This window comes from Corticium candelabrum, chromosome 10 (genome assembly GCF_963422355.1).
Source record: "Corticium candelabrum chromosome 10, ooCorCand1.1, whole genome shotgun sequence".
Lineage (NCBI taxonomy): Eukaryota > Metazoa > Porifera > Homoscleromorpha > Homosclerophorida > Plakinidae > Corticium > Corticium candelabrum.
In genome coordinates this window covers 304155-319486 of record NC_085094.1, presented here as the reverse complement: position 1 = coordinate 319486, position 15332 = coordinate 304155, and the positions used below count along the sequence as shown (strand labels likewise).

At 43.9% G+C, this 15332-nt stretch overlaps 1 protein-coding gene across 1 annotated transcript; it reads left to right on the top strand.

The window, feature by feature from the left end:
- The first annotated feature begins 7377 nt into the window (after positions 1 to 7377).
- On the top strand, positions 7378 to 14447 carry LOC134186207 (uncharacterized protein in trpE 3'region-like). The gene is made up of 3 exons (XM_062654122.1): positions 7378 to 7532; positions 7666 to 7752; positions 14202 to 14447. Exons 1-3 carry the CDS (start codon positions 7457 to 7459, stop codon positions 14300 to 14302), a joined length of 264 nt encoding a protein of 87 aa, XP_062510106.1. The 5' UTR covers positions 7378 to 7456; the 3' UTR covers positions 14303 to 14447.
- The last annotated feature ends 885 nt before the right edge of the window (positions 14448 to 15332 follow it).

The following is a 15332-nucleotide window of genomic DNA, read 5'->3' as shown; positions in this document are numbered from 1 at the left end:
GTTTAGTAGCGCGCTTGCCGACACGACATTTGCATGTGCTACGTCTGTCACGTGAGCATGCGATTTGTACAGAGGCCGTATACCGAGATGTGTGTGTGATTTTTTAATTTGTAATGTCTTTCCAATATTTTCGAGCGGAAGGGTGCAGAGGTGTAGTGTTAGTGAATCTCCAAGATACGAAGCAATACTCCAAATTTAGCTTTTCCTCAACCAATCACGTGAATGCAAATAGCTCACGTGAGCTTACTGCCGATTGCTCTATCGATAGTGCAGTCAATTGCTTAGCGCACGTTAGCTATACAGCATACTGCTTACTAGATAAAAACACACTGCTTCACTACAGTACATCAGTCTTTTTATCTGCAATCACCTTGTATACAACATTGGTGGCAGGAGTGGGATGTTATAAAATGCATCTTGACGCGCCGCGGATGTTTGATAGACCTGGAAGTTTACTTGTCTTTTTGGATCTCAAGAATTTTGAATTGGAAGGTGAGAAGAAGGCACTCGCTCTAATATCCCGATTGGAAGGAGCCGCTTTTGGAGAATGAAGTAAAACAAGATTTTGACGATATTGCAACTTCATTCTAGAGAAGGAATGAAACTGTCGAGGCTAATTACACTCACGTGTCAACGTGACTTACTAATCATAGGCTATAGGTAGCGGTGTGAATGCGCTTGCGCTAATGTTGGCCTATTCACAGTAAGAGCGTGTTCACACTGACATCTGGACTAACTATGATTGCAGTGGCAGATTTTAGAGTAGGATTTGTGGAGGTTAGCCTCGTACCAGACACTCTCGCGCCGTCGTGCCAGGTTCCCGTATAACACGACAACGCCGGAGAGGGTCTGGGATCATCCCGTCTACCGTTTATGCTATTAGATGATCAAATTAGCTAGTATGTCACCAACCCTCAGGCTATTAATACAATTAGTCTAATAGATATTCTCGCGTGTCACATGGAATGTCTTGCAACCGACTTGACCTTCCATTCGTACTCTACTTGTTTCCTTTCAATGCTGGTATCTTGTCCCAACGCAAGCTGTACGTATTTTCCAACCTCTATGGAAGAGAGAACTTCCTCGAGCTCTCCAAGAGACTCATACCCGTAGGCTGGGGAGTTCGGTGGGTTCGGACGAACCGCCCGCTCAGCCGTAAAGGTCCGCATTCGATCCAATGTGTAGGATACTTGAGATGACGTGGGTCGTTAGTCTTAGTGGGTGTCACTAGATAGTTGTTAGAAAGTGCTATAGATACTTATTCGGGAGAGTAGAGATCATCGTCGATCAGAATATAGAAAGAGATCACTAGCTCTTGATCTTACATGGTACCAGGAGTCTCTGATGGCGTTTTCTGCATCAATATTAGCAGGATTGCCTCCTCCAATGCCGGCAGATGGTGAGTTGGCAACTGCATGGCGCATATGGCGCAAAACGTTTGAGATTTATTTGAAGACAACTCGTCAATCGAGAGAGAACACCCCAGATGAGGTCAAAATGTCGTTATTGTTGCACGCTATCGGCTCAGATGGCCAAGAGGTGTACGACACATTTTCTTTCGTCGAGGGAGAGGAACGCGAGAAGTACGCCGACGTGTTGAAGAAATTTGAGCAATTCTACACCCCAAAAACCAACGTCACCTGCGAACGCTACCGTTTCTTCACACGAGTGCAAGAACCGGGAGAAAAAGTAGATCATTTCGTCACTGCCTTGCGTAGTCTGGCGCAGACATGCGACTTCCAGGATATCAAAGACTCACTTATCCGGGACCGCATGATCTTGGGTGTCGCGGATCAGCGTCTCACCAAACGCCTGTTGGCGGCAGGAGATCCGGATTTGACAAAAGCTTTAGAGATCTGTCGATCGGAAGAGGTGGCGACAGCGCAGCGTCAAAGGATGGTGGCTGATTCTCAGCGAAGTGTCAATGTAGCCACAGTTCATCATGAAGTTGCAATTGTTGATGAGGATGAGGATTCCAAAAAGGTACAAGTAGATGCTCTTCGACAACATTCCTCTAGGGATTCGATGATCAAGGATTGCATGCGTTTTGGGGGACGGATCCGCCACGGAAGTGCCCAGATTGGGGCAAACGATGCCAGAAATGCAATGGGCTTAACCATTGGAAGTCAACGTGCCGGACGAAAAGGGTGAACGTAGTCCGGATGGCGTCAGATAGAGTCTCTCAAGAAAAAGATACGCTTTCGCCAAGAGATGAAGAGGCATTATCCACTCACTCTACGACAACGCTAGGTCCAGTCTATAACTTGGGCATGATCGGAGCCATTAAAACATCGGGAAAGGCTTGGCGGATTCCGTTACTGACCAACGGCAAGATGGTTTCATACAAGGTAGATACCGGCGCCGAGGTTAGCCTTTGCCCGGAGCAGTTTACAACAGGTTGCACCAGAAGTCTGAATTGCGCCCATCCGCTGCGAAACTATTGCCGTATGGATCCACAACAGCACTGTCTGTGAATGGGCAGTGCGTGTGTAATGTTATACAAGAAGACGGACGTGCTCGTTATCTACGCTTCCTGGTGGTGCCTTTTCAAGAGGAGCCGTTGTTGGGTCTTGGTGCTTGTGAGCATTTGGAATTGGTTAATTCAGTTGCAGCGGTTTGTGAGGAGAGTAGGTCTGAGGAACCGCTCCTAGAAGGAGCAAATGTTCGCGATTCGGATAAAATACAATCAGACCCGTTGCAAAGCAGTTCGGAGACGTGTTTGAGGGACTGGGTTGTTTGCAGTCATGTCCCTATACCATTTGTCTCAAGGATGACGCCCGCCCACATGCGATTGCTACACCTCGTCGGGTACCACTACCTTATCATGAGAAAGTAAAGAAGGAGTTGGACAGGATGCTCTCGTTAGGAGTCATTGAAGAATCTACAGGCCCAACGGACTGGGTCAGCCCCATGGTGGTTGTTCCGGAAAAAGATGGATCAATACGTATCTGTGTGGACTATACAAGTTTGAATCAGTCCTTGAAAAGAGAGCGATATGAGCTGCCCACTGAAGATGAGCTGTTTGCTAAAGTACGGGGTGCAAAATATTTCTCCACATTAGATGCTTCCTCTGGGTTTTGGCAAGTTCCCCTGGCAGAGACAAGTTCTCATCTAACGACGTTCATGACACCACATGGTCGTTATCGCTTTACTCGGCTTCCCTTCGGACTCAATTCGGGCCCGGAGGTATTTCATCGGGCTATGTCTACAGTTTTAAAAGGCATTGAAGGTGCTGAGTGTTATATCGATGATGTGCTCATATGGGCGGATAGACAAGAGGTTCATGATGTAAGGTTAAACCAAGTTTTGGAAAGATGTCGTGAGAGTGGAATTCGTCTGAACGCATCTAAGTGTCAGTTCAGGTGTTCACAAGTCAAATATTTTGGTCATTGTCTCTCTGCAGCGGGAATATATCCTGATAGAAGTCGACTGCAGGCTATATGCTGTCTATGGTAGCGCCAAAGACACGAGAAGAATTACGACGTCTCAACGGTATGGTGGCATATTTGACAAGTTTCTTCCGTGTCACTCACAAGTAACAGGGCCACTGCGGGAATTGCTCAAGGAAGGCACTTATTGGATGTGGGGACCTGCTCAACAGAAAGCATTCGATAAACCTAAGCGATTGCTGACAAAGGCGCCTGTATTGGCATATTATGATCCGGATGCTGTCACCATCGCCTCCGCTGACGCTTCCTCGTACGAAATGGGAGCGGTGCTTCTTCAAGTGCAACCAGACGGAAGGCGGGCGGCCATTACTTATGCTTCCCGAGCCTTACCAGAAAGTGAAATGCGCTACGCGCAAATAGAAAAGGAGGCATTGGCCATGACATGGGGATGCGAGCACTTTGGACAGTATCTGTTAGGAATGACGGAGCCTTTCGTAGTAGAGACGATCACAAACCGTTAGTGAGTATTATGAATGTGCAGGATGTCAGCCAGTGTCCTCCCAGGCTGCAAAGGCTAGAATTGCGGCTAGCACCCTTTTCCTTTCGGGTAGAATACACTTCAGGAAATGCAATTCCGGTAGCTGATGCTCTGTCACGAGCCCTTATTGGCTGAGGCAACATGATTTGGTGAACGACATTGAAGCTTACATCAACATTGTGACGGTTGCAGGCTTGTCGATTACTGACGTATTATTTGGGGAGTTTCGTGCTGCAACGCAGGAAGATCAGCAGTTGTCCGTGGTACTCTCGTATCTGCAGTCGTCTTGGCCAAAGGAGCGGCACAACGTTGGACAGGAAGCTCGTCCTTTTTGGGATATTCGCCACACGCTTAGCTGTGTCGATGGCATCATTCTACGAGGTGAGCAAATTGTGGTTCCTAGCGCTCTTCGTCGAGCTAGGATTGGACAAGCTCATGAAGGACATCTTGGGGGTGATCAAGACGAAGTCAAGAGCCTGCGAACACATGTGGTGGCCTGGAATGGCAAAGATTTAGAAGTCGCCGTGCTCCGCTGTGACTCATGTGCTCGTTTTAGGCACTAACAACGTCGGGAACCATTGCAGTCTACTCCGATGCCTAAGCGCAACTGGCAACAAGTTGGCTCGGATTTATTCGAGACGGCCGGGAAACATTATATTCTGATAGTGGATCATTATTCTCGATTCCCTGAACTGCGTCCTCTGTCGAATTTACGTGCCAACTATGTCATCGCGGCGTGCCAGAAAATATTTGCGTGTCATGGTATACCGGAACTGTTCGTTAGCGATAATGGTCCTCAGTATGCTAACATTTCATTTACGAAATTCGCATCTTAGTACGAATTCAAACATGCGACATCTTCATCGCAATACCTCAAGGTTAGGCCGCAAATCACGCCCATTTTTCACACAAAGCCACACCCATTTTCTACTTTTTTAGTTCACACTTTATAGATATCTATGTAAACTAGTATTAATTTCAGGTTACAAATAAACTGTACATGTGGGACTGAGTACCGTCAGTGTGCTTATAAAGAAGTGCATGGAAACACTGTTACTGTCCGTGCCAGAAAGGTTTTCGTGACTCGCTGCGATCGTCAAAATTAAATGGCATCTCGATAGCAATAGAATCTAGAAAACCAATTCAGTGCAAACGACGCTGACCAATTTTAGCATTTCGTAATCTAGTGAGCAATATAGGTCTAGCTATAGTTTTCTAATTAATAAATAGAATATACCAGTGGAGAAAGTACCTTGGAGTGCAAGCAAATCATTAGGTTTCGGAGCCGCAGGAAATTCTATTCTCCACAAGTGTCCACGACTTCCCGACACTGGTTTTATCATATTGTAATGATGATGTGTATTGTCACAAAGATTTTGTTATCGTCGTTGTTGATTGTCAACATACTATGAGGTTATGAGGATTGTTACTGTTTAGTTACTTAGAATGATAGTTTTACTTGAAGCAAAGTGACACGCCCAAAAATTTTTTGGAGGGGCTATAGCCTCTCCCATTCCCCCGACGATACGCCGGTGACCGCAGTATCCCCAAGGTAACGAGTTGGCCGAGCGCACTGTTCAGACCATCAAGGGTCTGCTACAAAAATCTAAGTACACGCTGGTAGTAATTTTCAGCTGGCCTTATTAGCGTATCGCACCACTCCTCACGAGACCACTGAAGTTTCACCAGCTCATCTGTTGATGGGGAGACGCATGCGCACAAGACTGCCAGCGGTGTCTTCAAAGCTGGGACCCGTTTTAGTGGATGAGGGTCGTGTGAAAGAAGTCGACGCGGCGAACAAGCTCAAGCAGGCAACGCGTTACAACTGACGCAATGGAGTTGAAGCGTTGGATGCCTTAGAGCCAGGCGACTCGGTGTTAGTGTGGGATCTACAAACGCGCACATGGCGGTGAAGCGTCCGAGTGAACGATCTATGGGCGCGTTTCTTTAGCCTCCACCGTCTAGTCCGGATTAGGTGGTGGAGTTCCTGCGCGTTTCATTTAGCTCCACCGGTGGAGCTGGTGGAGGTCCAGTGGAGGTAGATCACTGCGCATGCTCACTGCTACACAGAATGGCGGAAAGAAGACGGACGTTCAATGTAGAACCAAAAGCAACATCTCGTTGTCGTTCAATAAGTCAGTGAACAGGGAAGCTGCAAATGCAACAATAGCCATGCATGTAGGGCAAGAACAATCCATTTCGCAATATTATCCGAATGCGCATGCTCACCTCCATCGGCACGTTTCTTTATTCCACACTAATCCGCCTCCACCGGAATACATCCGGCTAATCCGGTGGAGGTCCACCACCTCAACCGGATTAGTCGGTGGAGAATAAAGAAACGCGCCCATACTTGGTGCGCCTCAACAGTGGCCAACAGTATCGTCGGAATCGTTTTCAAATCCAAGTAATACCTGTAGGCGTAAATGAAATCTACGACGATGATGATTGCAGCAATGATGAGTGCTCAGCCATTGGAGGTGAGGTAGAAGGATATCACGGAGATGCAGTAGTGGAAAGAGAAGCTTCACAAGGACAGACGTCGGGAAGAATAGTCAGGCCTCCGGTTTGGCATAAAGACTATGTTGTGGAGAAGAACTGACTCTTCTCTGTAAGAAAAAGGAAGATGTAGGATACTTGGGATGACGTGGGTTGTTAGTCCTAGTGGGTGTCACTAAATAGTTGTTAGTTAGAAAGTGTTCTAGATACTTATCCGGGAGAGCAGAGATCAGAGGCGATCAGAATAAAGAAAGAGATCACTAGCGCTCGATCTTTCACAACGTATATACATATATATAAACTGGCGCGTATAGTACGCAAAACGCGCCTCTAAATTTGTTTGCGCTCCTATTATGTCAAATTCTCTCTATTGTTTCTATGCAATCCCTACATTTCTCGTCATTTCTATCTAATATGTTCTTAATTAATTGTAGTGTCTAGATATCTAAAGAAAAGTGCTCCATGGACGCAGCCATATGATTGTTTGTTCCGTATTGTCTAGACATGTGGTCGCAAACCGTTATCTGCTCTTTTTCACTCCTACAGCACGCGAACTTTTCTACACCAGAAACACTACTCACGTGAGCGTAATTGGAAAACGTTTCACTAGCTTTCACGTTCCCGGAAACGATCTCTTTGTTGTTCCCGTCGCTCTTAGTACGGTGGAAACCGTCGTGCTACTTTCAGACTGTCAAGAGACTGACCATCTTTTCGTGCGATTATTTCCGTTCGGCAACATTCGAGAAAATAGACGTTCTGTGAGATTCTTTGACGATAAAGGCAAAGGACGCTGTCATCGATCGTGTTCTAACAAGTTTACGACTCATACGAAGCAGCCATCCCTAACTCCCTCGATCACCGGACCGCGCTATTTCGGCTGCGCATTATGCTGCGCACTAAAGCTGCGCAGTTCTGTTCATTTAGAATTTAGAACATACGGGAGATGGAGCTTTAGCGCGAAGCGTTTGAGTTTTCGAGGAATATTTTGCTGTTAGCATTTGTGTGATCTAGAACGACTCAGCTTACGTCTATGGACGAGGACTGTCCCCGACTCGTTGAGGCGTGCAGTTCGCGTGTCCCTGTCACGATTCTGACTGGCTGTCTAGGTAAGTATATAGTCAGAGTAATATTACTGTAATGGGATGATCACCAGCAGTACAGCCATGACGGCCACAACACTACACTCTTTCCTGTAGACTGTAAACTGTTCGGATTGTAACTAGCACGTATTATACCTAGGAGCTGGCAAGACGACTTTGCTAAAATATATGTTGACAGAGTCTCATGGGAAAAAGATAGCTGTGGTTGTGAATGAGTTTGGAGGAGGTGAGTGCAATTAGCTATCATCATATGTTTGTCTACTGGATTATGTAATTGTTTCTTTATGTATTTGCCTGCATGCTCGCGAGTTTCGGAAACTTTTGAACTTTTCCTAACGCCTGCAAAGTTCAAAGTCAACTGCATGCTTTGTCAGTACAGTATGAACACAAATGTCAACTCAACTTTTTCAGTGGATCATACATATGCAAAGTTTATAAATAAGAACAGTAAGGACTGAGGTTATATATGGTATGTGAACCTTGTTTGCTGCTCTCCTTGTTCAGATTTGGTAAACCAGCAAGCAAGGAACCTTCGCTGTGCTTGACACTAGTAGTGACTGTAATGACTGTATTAGGAAAACATTGTTTGCTGCTCGCCTTGGTCAGATTTAGACCAGCAAGCAAGGAACCGTTGTGCTTTACACTACACTATTTCCAGATCAAATTCGTTCATAGTCACTTCAAATTTGCATTGTCAATTCAAATTGTACTTTGTCAGTTCAAATTCATACTTTGTCATTTCAAATTGGCATTATGTCAAGTCAAATTCATTCACAGTCATTCAAATTGGTCACTTGTAAAATTCAAATTCATTCACAGTCATTTCAAATCTGTCATGAGTCATTTCAAATTCTCTGTCGTGCTAATTATTGTGTAGATTCTTGTCGATTGCACTGTTTCTATGTGGTCTGGGTAGTATTTTCAATTTAGATGTGCCGTTAAGCGATTGAGCAAAACTCTGAGTAGTTTACTAATTAAGACTATTCCTGAAGGCAGTACAACACCCAACCGGGCACAACGCATCAGGTTGCACGTAAATGTCAAGTTACGAAAGAATTACTAAAGAAGCAGTTGAATCAACTTTAGATCCACTGCTGGTTGTCTGTTGTTGTAGTCAAAGGCACTGGCTAACCTTTATGTAATATGAACAGATGTGATTTCCGGCCCTCTTGGAAGATGACTGTGTTGTGCTTTTTTGTGTACTGTAATGCTAGAACATCGTTTGTGTGATGCAGTCACTGCTCAGTTTACAGAATATAGTGTATCTATGTCCGGTTTCAATCTATTGTGGGCAATCAGTAAAGTTGCAGTTGTGTGCAATTGACATATGCATCAGTAGCGAATTTGAAATCACTTATGACAGATTTGAAATGACTGTGAATGAATTTGAAATGACAAGTGACCAATTTGAAATGACAGTATGAACTTGAAAAGACAGCGTATAAATTTGAACTGACAAAGTACGATTTTGAATTGATATAATGCAAATTTGAAATGACTATGAACGAATCAACCAGTACCTGTTGTGCTGGCCTGGTTACAAGTGCTCATGTCAACAGGCTATAACTTCTACTGACCTATACCAGCTCCCAATTTGTTAGAATTAGAGAGAGAGAGAGAGAGAGAGAGAGAGAGAGAGGGAGGGAGGGAGGGAGGGAGGGAGGGAGGGAGAGAGAGGAGGTGGGTCACGCATGTTCAGTTACTTTGTTTTGGCATTGGTAGTAAAAGTAGCAGTGAAACTCTGGTTGAGTGATTGAGTACTACAATGTTGCTAAAGTCGCACACTTTGTGCACTAGGAGAGCAACATTTATATCTCCAACTAGCTGAATAGTTCGTTCTCCGCACAGGCAGATTAGATTGTTAGTTGTTAGTTAATTTAACGTGGTATACAAAGTTATGTTGTTGCATGAGTATCCCATTCCGAGAATTTTTGATGAAGTATATCATGTTCACATGCATTTGTAGTTACTCTGTTCTTAAGAATTAGCAACCGGACAGAATTCTCATGAAGTATTTTGTTGAGAGCTATATCCCGTTCAATGATATGTCTCGTTGAGAGTTATATCCCGTTCAATGATATATCCCGTTCTGAGATCAATTATCTCAAAGTAGAATATATGCCGTTACAGATCATGTTCTTTTTCCCGGGCTGATTGCATTATTGATTGTTAGTTACGTAATATCCCATTCGTCAGTTTGAAACTTGTTAGTGCGACCTGTTTCACTTGAGAAGAAAATTAAATCCTGTTCTTTGCCTGGGCTAATTGGATTCTTGAAGACAAATGAAATGTAATTGAGTGTCCCATTTTGAAAAATTATTTTGATTGGATTACTGATTGCTAAGTATCCCGTTGAAGACAAATGGAAATGTGTAACAGAGTGTCCCATTTTGAAAAATTCGATTTAGAAGTCTATATCTGGGAACAGGAACATGGAAATCACACGCAGTTATTCACTCACCCATCCTGTTCCCCGGCGTATATATACCAAGTCATATCTCAGCTGACTCTCATCATTTCGACAGTCTCTTTGGACGTCTCATCACTTCGACGTTGCTGTCGTTGTAACCAAGTGTCCCATTCCGAAAAAACCATTCAGAAATACGTATCCGGGCAGCAAGAACTTGGAAGTCACATGCAGTTACGTACTCACCCAGGAAACTGTTCCCTGTATATATACCAAGTCACGTCCTCGCGTTTGACTTTCGCCATTTCGACAGTTCTGTTGTTCAGAGAAATTAACAGCGAGTATCATGTATCCAGGCAGCAGAAGCCGGGAAGTTATGTGTTATTTATTATCACCCGTATGTAGTGCAATCAAAGGTCTCGTCTCGCAACCATTTGATAGTCTAGTTGGACGTTGTCACATTGAAGGCGTGGCAGCTCTTCGATACACGTATACGGCCAACCAAGGTAGGTATATTTTTAAGACCCGGATACTGTAAATCCAGAAATTTTCGTACTCATGAAAACTTTAGTTATTTTCGTACAGATACCTGATTGTACTAAAATAACTCGAATACTAAAATTTATAAATAGATGCATGTGAATTTGGCTGCAGTACCGTACCGATATACTGTACTAAAATAACATGTGTACGAACTACTTCATGGGCAGAAGTACTAAATTCGAGTACTAAAATTACTGGATTTACAGTATACTAAAATTATCTTGCCTTTTTCGACATTGCCTGCAATGCTCCGTGTGTACCGTCCGAGATCTTGAACGTGCAGTTTAAATTCGTTGGAGATCCAGATTTGATGCGCCATTCCAGAGAATTTTTTTGCATGAATGGAGTTGGGATTGATCAGCAGGAAATTGCGTTGTCACGAAAGAAGTCCGGAAGACGATGACAATCTCACTGTTGAGCTGCATTGATTTAGCATTGGCGAGCAAAATAGTTTGGCGGTGCTGCAGCTTGCCTTTTTGGATGTACACTCTTGCATACAAATACACACAAAAAATGGACAAATGTTAAGTCGTCCACGTCTTTCGACGTCGACCTTGAGGTCAGTTGCGGAGATAGCTTCTTCTGGCTTTAGAGACAGGGCCTCCATGTGCCACGTGGAGTCTTGGGGCCAGTGCTACAGTCCACCTGGAGCTTGGCCAGAGTCATCCTGGGGCATTGACAATGGCGCAGCTTTGGGACTGGACATCAAGGCACACACGTACCCGTCTGCTGCATGATGTTGCTGCTAAGCCAGCGGTCTTGTCCACCCCAGTCAATGACCAAGTACTCATTTATACTCCTGAATCGAGAGAATCAAGTGTGTGTGAGTTTCTTGCTCAAGGAAGCTGCGACAGTGTCTCCTCCCAGGATCGAACCTTCAACACTCATCACAGAATGCAAGATCCCGGATGTCATCACCAAAGCTCTATCATCTACTCCACCGTGCCACACACACACACACACACACACACACACACACACACACACACACACACACACACACACAAACACATACACACCTTGAACCTTGAACCCGTCCATCGTAAAAGTGATGATAGTGGTGTCCTTGAGCATAGAGCTCTGGACAAATGACTAGAGCGTTTCATTAACTGTTACAGAAGTGGCTGTGTCTGGTGAAGTCGCCCTTCCGACGAAAAGTCTACCACAAGGGCAGGATGGTCAGTGCTTCTGTTGTTGGCGCATAATTACTGGTCCTCTTATGTTGACTTGTAATTCTTTTATCGCATAATGTGTGCCACTGAGATATCTATCCTGTGCTAGACTGTACCAATTATCCCCAATTCCAGTGCTCGCAGATCAGATATTATTCTATCTTGCCACCTCTTCTTTATCCCATGGTATGGTTTCTTCTTTTCTAGCTCTCCAAACAACATCTTAGGTAGTCTTTCCTCTCTCATTCTGCCAAGGTGTCCAAGCCATCTTAGATGGTACTTCATCACTAAGGCCGTGTTTCCACTAGCTGCACCTTAAACTAGTTTAGCTTAAACACGTCTAAAAGCTAAGCCAGTTCAAGAATGCAACTGTTTCTACTAGGAAGATGCACATCCGGAACAAACCGTCTAGGAACGCCTTATTTTGAAGTATTGGACTGCTCTGTCGACGAGTCAGACTCAGAGCAACTGTTGGTTTCACTGATTCAGTAGGAATTTGCATGACGATGACCAAGAACACCGTCTTCTCTCTCTCCTCAGCTGCTGATTTCTTTCCCCTAGATAACAACCCTTACATCTTCTAAGGCAATCTTATACCAGCAAAATAGTGAATGTCATCAAAACGGCAGTGTCAGAAGCCATCTAAACAAGCGTGCGCTACTGTCACGTGACAGTTAAACCTAAACCACTCTGCTAAACCTACTCTGAAGTAGGTTTAAGAAAGCGGTTTAGGTTTAAAATATAACTGGTTTAGTGCAGGTAGAAACAGGTCAATTCTTAAACCAGTTTACTTAAACCACTTGTTAAACTTGTTTAGACGCTAGTGGAAACATGCCCTAAGTCTTCCAGTGGCTCTTCCATACCAAACTCACATGCAAGTTGTTTAGAAGTAATTCTATCTTTCCATTGTTTGTATTTTGTTGCCCTAGTATAGTTCTTATACACCGATTGCGAAAGGAACTCATCCGCTTCGTACATGAGGCTTTGATAGTCCACATCTCTGCTCTATAAAGCAAAACCGACAAAACCACAGAACAGTAGACAGTCCTTTTTGCTGACACAGATAAGTTAAGTGTCCTTGAAGATTGGTTTCCTCAAGCACCCAAATGCTCTAGAACCCTTAGCAATTTGACTTGCTACATCCAATGTTATTTCTCATCATTCACTATGATGCTTCCAAGGTAGGGAAAACTGTTTACCATTCTACAGAGTCACTTCCCATCCACAATGGTACAGTGCCGCCTTCAACTGCATGTATTCCCACCACCATTGCTTTGGTCTTTTCAACACTTACTGTCATTCCCCAATCTTTCACTGTGTCTACTAACTCAATAGCTGAATTCTCAAAGATTCCCCGAGAGGTTGTGTAAGTAGCTGTGTCATCCACAAATTGTGATTGTTATCTTCACTACAGTTAGGTGTTTCTTTGCCGTTCGATCTCCTACTGACTTTCTTTCATTCTTAAATCTCACATTCATTCCAGCAGACGGGCATCGCGGCCTCCACTTGCCAATTTACAGTACCGCAGTAGATGTTAAAGAGTGTTGGAGCCAGGGTGCACTTCTGTCTGAGGCCATTCTTTACTTCCAACCAATCTGTGTATGATGAAACCAACTCTGACTACTGCACTCATACCATCATGTAATGATCTGATGATTTGACTCATGGTAGGAGGCACACCAATCTTCTCCAACAGTCTCCAGAGGGAATTTGTAGGGCAGTGTTCTCCTCAGGATCTTTTGGCAGAGCGGGGCGCTCTGTGTTATTCTAAGCAATTAAGCTTTTAGGTAAAGTAGATCATCCAGATGCCAAGACTTGAGGATCTTAAAGTAAGCTTATTAAATTAATTAACTAAGACAGCAGGTGGCATCTAATTGTGCGGACTAGTTGTGTGGAACACTAACACTTTTACACCCACGCATGCAGCCCTTAATAACCAGATGTTCCCAGCTGGTGTTCAGGTGCAAGTTGGTATATACGTATACATGTCAGCGAAGTGCACGTGTCATGTGGGCATCGCAGAGAACTACTGAGTCTTTCTTTACGAGGAACGCTGTTGAAGATAACAACACCTGCACTGTTGAAAGAAAACGAGCGGCAACTGATGAAGCACAGGACGACTGGAGTAGATCTCCAGTGACTAAATGATTTCCCGGTCATGGCTTCTAGCTGTAGTGAGGCAGAAAAGGAGACACAGTCATTGCTGTGCTCTCTTTGTCGAAAGACACAATCTAGGACTAAAAGATGTGCACTAGGTAAAGCTATTTAGATTAATATCCCATGTACAACGATCACTCGCCAAAGTCTACTAGAGCATGAAAGCCGCTCGTGCCATGAATCAGCTGTCTCTAGAGAAGCAACCCGTGCACTGTCGAGCAAGGACGACGAAATTTCTAGAGCTTGACAAAGTTGAGCCTCATTGATCTGTAAAATATAGTTTTAACTGCCATTGGGCATGGCATTGGGTAACGCCCACTTCACGGAGTATTCCGCTCTGCCTTCTAAGATTTCTGGGGAGAACACTGTAGGGATTGAGTTGTATGCCTTGTTTAGGTCAACAGACAGAAGAAACAACTTATCAGCATGCTCGGATGCTTTCTCCACCAACTGTCTCGCTACAAATATCATGTCAACACATCGATGTTCTTTTCTAAACTCACACTGATTCTGGTAAGATGGTTTCAGCAATGACTTGTAGCCTTTCCTGGATAATTCTTGCAAATATCTTACCGACAACATCAAGTAAACTGATGCCATGCCAATTGTCTCATGACTGAATTGACTTGATTGCCACTTAGTTTTTCCTTAAATTGTACCTCAGGGCACTCTATGTATCTGGTTTTAGAATAGTTATGCATGCTTTTGTTTTAGCTTATAATTAGGTCATAGAGACTGTTCGTGTTGAGATTTATCACTTAGTATCAAATGTATTATAGTGAAACGTTTAAAACTATATGTATTTGACAGACAGACAGACAGACAGTGTTTTATTCTTCCATAAATGCATGGGCGTATCTGTGGTCCCTGCCATCACATACAGATGTGGCGCAGAAACTAACAATGAACCACTAGTATCTAATCACTACATATACTATTTCTAACGTTAACATTTCTTCTGTGATATCTATGAAAACAAGTCAGTTTTTATCCAGTCAGATTTGTCCTGCTTGCACCATATTGCATATGAGCATCCAATGACAATTCTGCAGATTTCATGTGGAAGGAAAAGAAATGACGTTGTGAGTGGTGTGACTTGGTAAACTATTGATCGTAAGCTTGGGCTGTTTAAAAGACTTCTCGAACCAACTTCAATGGTATGTTATTTGTCCACCAACCCAAGCTCGATATTTGTTTACAAGGTGGTGCATAACGATCTTGTTTCCGTCTGTCAGCATCTGCTAAGATTCCTCAAATGGAATTGTTAATTTGAGTATAACAATCTGTTTGTGTGGTTTGAACCAAGCAACTATGTCTGGTCGTGCTGTGATGTCTTCTATATCACATGGTAATGAATATACCCATCCAGGTAAGTCAGCAGTAATCTGCCAGCTATCAGCTAGATTCCTTTCAATTTACTCGACTGGAGCTGCTAGAACAGAATTGTGACGCCAGGTGTATCGATTGGTCTTTAGTGAAACAGAACAGTTGTTCAACACATGCATCAAGGTTTGATCAGAGTCACAG

Coding starts and splice junctions, on each gene's coding strand:
- LOC134186207 (XM_062654122.1), top strand. CDS start 7,457: ATGGACGAGGACTGTCCCCGACTCGTTGAGGCGTGCAGTTCGCGTGTC. Junction 7,533..7,665: donor GATTCTGACTGGCTGTCTAG/GTAAGTATATAG, acceptor TATTATACCTAG/GAGCTGGCAAGACGACTTTG. Junction 7,753..14,201: donor TGTGAATGAGTTTGGAGGAG/GTGAGTGCAATT, acceptor TGCCTTGTTTAG/GTCAACAGACAGAAGAAACA.